The sequence below is a fragment of the Drosophila miranda genome, chromosome 2 (assembly GCF_003369915.1).
Source record: "Drosophila miranda strain MSH22 chromosome 2, D.miranda_PacBio2.1, whole genome shotgun sequence".
Taxonomy (NCBI): domain Eukaryota; kingdom Metazoa; phylum Arthropoda; class Insecta; order Diptera; family Drosophilidae; genus Drosophila; species Drosophila miranda.
The window spans coordinates 14,126,630-14,130,430 of NC_046675.1; the positions used below are offsets into that span (position 1 = coordinate 14,126,630).

Consider the following 3,801-nt stretch of genomic DNA (forward strand, 5'->3'; position numbering starts at 1 on the left):
GTTCCAACTGCGGCTGCAGTACCACCAGCCACAGCCATGTCCAACACATTGACCCAGCATCTGCTCAACATGCTCTCCGATCCCATTAGCACCTACAGCGAGCAAATAAGCGAGACCGCGACGGCGTCAGTGCCCCCCAATAGACCCGAAGACGAGGAGCAGGCCACCGATGAGCCCCAGCAATTGAACTCTGCCAGTGATGCGGACGTGAACCTCTCTGATGATGAATTCCTGTCGCCTCTTCTCCGAAGGGCCTGCGTCCTCACGGACAGTGGCGTGCGGGTCGATGTTGTGGCAGCCACAGCACAGCGTGCCTCTGCGGGTAAGAAGAGCCTCTGCGCACCCATAGAAAACATATAACAAATATAAATGTTTTTGCAAATTGCAGATCAAATCTTAAATCTGGAACATATGCTGCAATGTGAACGCCTAATACCCAGGTAAAATACCCAGGACTCTCCCTTTTTACAAAATCTCCGACATCTGCTGGCAGCTCTGCTTCAAGAACTTGAGGACAGCCTCCTTTGTGCTGTCGTTGCCCATGTACTTCCAGACGAAGTGCTTGCGGAGCACCTCCAGGTACCTCAGGGCGGACTGGGCCAGCTCTTTTTCCTGGGCGACGAGTTTTCGCTCCATAATCTTGCCATAATGCTCGATGGAGTCGGCGACAACATTGTCGTACTTTACGCTAACTTCCTGCACCACCAGGTCGCGTTGTTTTTGCTTATAGCCATTGATGGAGTCACGCAATAGCGTATCGAACATCGTGTCAAGCTTCTCCACTTGCGCCAAATCTTTCTCGTCCTGACCCAACGGACTGAACAAGGTCTTAAAGAATTGGCTCTTCGCATTGGCATCTTCTTTGGTGCACAGCAGTTTGAGAGCCATAGTGGCGGAGGAGGCGAGTATTTGCATATCTTCTTCCGCATCCCTCGTCTCCATCTCCATTTTCTTCAATTTATGTTTTTGCTGCTGAAGCTCGTCTTTAAGACCCTGCAGTTTCTTCAGCTCGCTGCGCAAAGCAGCATTTTCCTTTAACAATTGCTGGTTGCGCTCATGTATATCGCTGTCCAACTCGCTCATCGAGATGGTGCTCTTTTCTGGGCTGACCCCCGACTCCAAATCCATGTGGAAGCTGGTTGGATCCGTGAAGGGATAGCCAATGTTGCTTTTCCTGTTCAGCTGTGTGTGGAGCTGCAGCAGCATCCAATTGCGCTCGAACCTAACCTCGGGCGAGGCGTTATGGAAAATGTTTAACCAGCGAGTGCATGTTGGAAATAATGAACAGTCGTTGAACTGTTTAAATAAATATCATCACATTGGCCTTGAGTCAGTTCAAACTCTTGGAAAAAATGGAAACATGTTTGTTTTATATATCTCGTCAGTCTGAAATCAGGAGCAGTAGAGTGAACATTGAAATTTCTTGTTTAATTTTTAGTGTTGTGTTTTTGGATTCCAGTTAAAAAGTAAAAAAATTTGTAAAAAAAAAAAACGTTTTGAAAAATAATTAAAATTTTGTTTATAATTTAAGGTTCATACTTTGGACTTTGTAGACTGTGCTGCGTCGGCTGTGGGTCCTGCGGACCCTGCGGCGGCCCCTGTTGCAGTCCTTGCTGTGGACCGCGTTGTGGAACATCCTGCTGAGCGATGGCCCATGTTCGTCGAATCTAAAAAGGTTAACTAAATGTTAATTTATAAAAATTTGTTGTCTTATTTGACTTATTCCCTCCCATTTTATTAGGTACTGCACCTTTCTGTTCTGCTGATGATGACAGCCAGTCATTTTTGTCGGACCAGCGACGACTAGCGTTTCTCCTGCTTTTTGTGGATCGATCCTTGGCGATGGCAGCCCTTCTTGATGGCAGTTTTGTGCTTTCTCTTGTTTGCTCTTACGTTATTTGCATCATCTTCAGGTGATTTTTTATTAATGCCAACCATTTTAGAGATTTTTGTAATATGTAGTTTACGACATATTGCAAAAATCTCTAAAATGGATGGCATAAAAAAAAAATCACCACAAGATGTTGGATATTCCGTTACAGCAAGCAAAAGCAGGCCCAATACTTCCATCGAAGAGGAATGCCACCGCCAAAGATAGATAAAAAGGAAGCAGGAGAGGAGCTACTGCCGGAGGCGCGACGCGAGTCCTCCGAGGCCGAGGAGATGGCGGCCGACGACTTGATGATGCGTGGTGGCTCCACGACCAGATTGAGCCTACAGTAAGGGCGTTGCGATCTGCACGCTTTCGAGTGGAGACTTTCGAGGCTTTGCTACGAGCCTTCTCCGACGCTTTTATATGACCACCTCCTCGGTGATTTGGAGAAACTGGATGCCGGCTGCCAAGAGTAATAAAGCTGGAGTCAGACGAACTTGATGGTTTCATTGTATGCGGAAGTGGGAGAGGGTGGTGGTAACAAAGGGTTCATTATCTGGCAGTGTCACAATGAAAATCTGCGACAAGAAACTTATGAAGCTACATACAATATTTCTAGTCTGACAGAATATTCAAAACCTATAGGAGCTGTACAAAATTTAATTTTTAAATGTACATTTAAGAAGAAAGGGTGTAGAAATCCAATAAGAGCAAGTGTTTAAAATAAACCAGTCAAGTAGAAAATTGATTCATCAATCGTATACAAATATGTGGGCGTGGCTAAATGTTCTATATAGCTAGTAATATTCGACGGAAGATCAAAATCGAGGAATATGTATAATAGAAGTTGATTTCGTCTGTGTATTTACGGTATATTTTTAAAATGAGACTGTATATTTTGGTATATTTCTGAGAATCGGACGGTATATTTTATCGAAAAGTCCGCGGTCACACTGCAAACATGGCGTCGTCGTTTGGTTGATTTTTTGTTGTTGTCTAAGAAAATGCAGAAATTTTGCACTGAAATTGTGTGAAATGTGAGATTGATTAAAGTGATAGGCCCAAAGCATGCAAATTGAGCACCCGATCCGCATTTCCAGCATTGTAGCCATCGCATCGAGAGCAACGTTGCCACGGGACTGGCCCTGGGGATATGGCTGCGGCGGCTGCAGCACCTGCGAACTCAAACGCACCTGCACCTCCGTCGGACGTTAGCTCTGGCGCAACGGGAGTCGGGGCCATAAGCGGCGCCCAGTTTCGCGAAATACACAAGAATACGTGGTTGAAAAGACTGACGACCGATGGAAAGAAACTAACCGTCGGACCCAAGGTAGGTCGCTGAGCGGAGCCCCTCAATCATTGAGACACGAATTAATTACTGAATGACCTTGCTTTTGCAGAAATCAGAGTGCAGCTGGGTGGTGTTCTGCGTGCACGATGACACGGAGGCCCTGCTGGAGGGCTATGCAGAGCCGCGCCAGGCAGCCGGCCACATGCCAGAGTGGGCGGTGTCATTGCGGGAGACGCTGCACATATCGCACGCCCTGATCCCCAATTCGCACGAGTTTGAATTTGTTGTAACGCTTAGCAATGAAGTGTTGCGCTTTCATGCCGTGTCATGGTAAGCTAGCCATGCCGCACGCACGCAGGCACAGACGGGGAAATAATTGCTATTGCTATTGCTTTTCTGTTGCCCAAACACAATTCACTTTCGGTTTCGTTTCGTTTCGTTCACAGGGAAATTATGCAAGAATGGGTGGAAACGCTGCGTTCGAAGTTGAGCGAAATGAAAATTCTGTCGCCGCGCGAAAACCTCTAAACAAAGTTACCTGAAGTTCGCGCCCCCTTGCTGCCCACACGGGATCCCACATCCCCGCTGCCGCCGCCCCCCCCAGTGCCGGCGGCCCTAGTGCCGGGAGTGGAGCGTG

The 3,801-nt window shown here is 47.2% G+C and overlaps 2 protein-coding genes across 3 annotated transcripts; both read left to right on the forward strand.

Annotated features, from left to right (window-relative positions):
* Window positions 1-11: 11 nt before the first annotated feature.
* On the forward strand, window positions 12-2,369 carry LOC117186972. Of its 2 annotated transcripts, XM_033388421.1 has the most exons (4): window positions 12-322; window positions 389-440; window positions 1,532-1,675; window positions 1,742-2,369. In XM_033388421.1, the coding sequence occupies exons 1-3, from the start codon at window positions 37-39 to the stop codon at window positions 1,551-1,553; spliced, it is 360 nt and encodes a 119-aa protein (XP_033244312.1). In that variant the 5' UTR covers window positions 12-36; the 3' UTR covers window positions 1,554-1,675; window positions 1,742-2,369. The 2 variants fall into 2 exon arrangements, 1 of the variants encoding a protein (XP_033244312.1); XR_004471787.1 differs by lacking the exons at window positions 12-322; window positions 389-440 and adding an exon at window positions 1,144-1,466.
* Window positions 2,370-2,809: 440 nt separating this feature from the next.
* LOC117186964 lies at window positions 2,810-3,701 on the forward strand. Its single transcript, XM_033388401.1, has 3 exons — window positions 2,810-3,203; window positions 3,274-3,494; window positions 3,611-3,701. Exons 1-3 carry the CDS (start codon window positions 3,027-3,029, stop codon window positions 3,690-3,692), a joined length of 480 nt encoding a protein of 159 aa, XP_033244292.1. The 5' UTR covers window positions 2,810-3,026; the 3' UTR covers window positions 3,693-3,701.
* The last annotated feature ends 100 nt before the right edge of the window (window positions 3,702-3,801 follow it).

Bases quoted from the DNA above. Each gene is read 5' to 3' on its own strand.
- LOC117186972 (XM_033388421.1), top strand. From the start codon at position 37: ATGTCCAACACATTGACCCAGCATCTGCTCAACATGCTCTCCGATCCC. The intron at 323-388 runs GTAAGAAGAGCC...TGCAAATTGCAG, and splicing joins AGCACAGCGTGCCTCTGCGG to ATCAAATCTTAAATCTGGAA. The intron at 441-1,531 runs GTAAAATACCCA...TTATAATTTAAG, and splicing joins TGTGAACGCCTAATACCCAG to GTTCATACTTTGGACTTTGT.
- LOC117186964 (XM_033388401.1), top strand. From the start codon at position 3,027: ATGGCTGCGGCGGCTGCAGCACCTGCGAACTCAAACGCACCTGCACCT. The intron at 3,204-3,273 runs GTAGGTCGCTGA...TTGCTTTTGCAG, and splicing joins AACTAACCGTCGGACCCAAG to AAATCAGAGTGCAGCTGGGT. The intron at 3,495-3,610 runs GTAAGCTAGCCA...TTTCGTTCACAG, and splicing joins CGCTTTCATGCCGTGTCATG to GGAAATTATGCAAGAATGGG.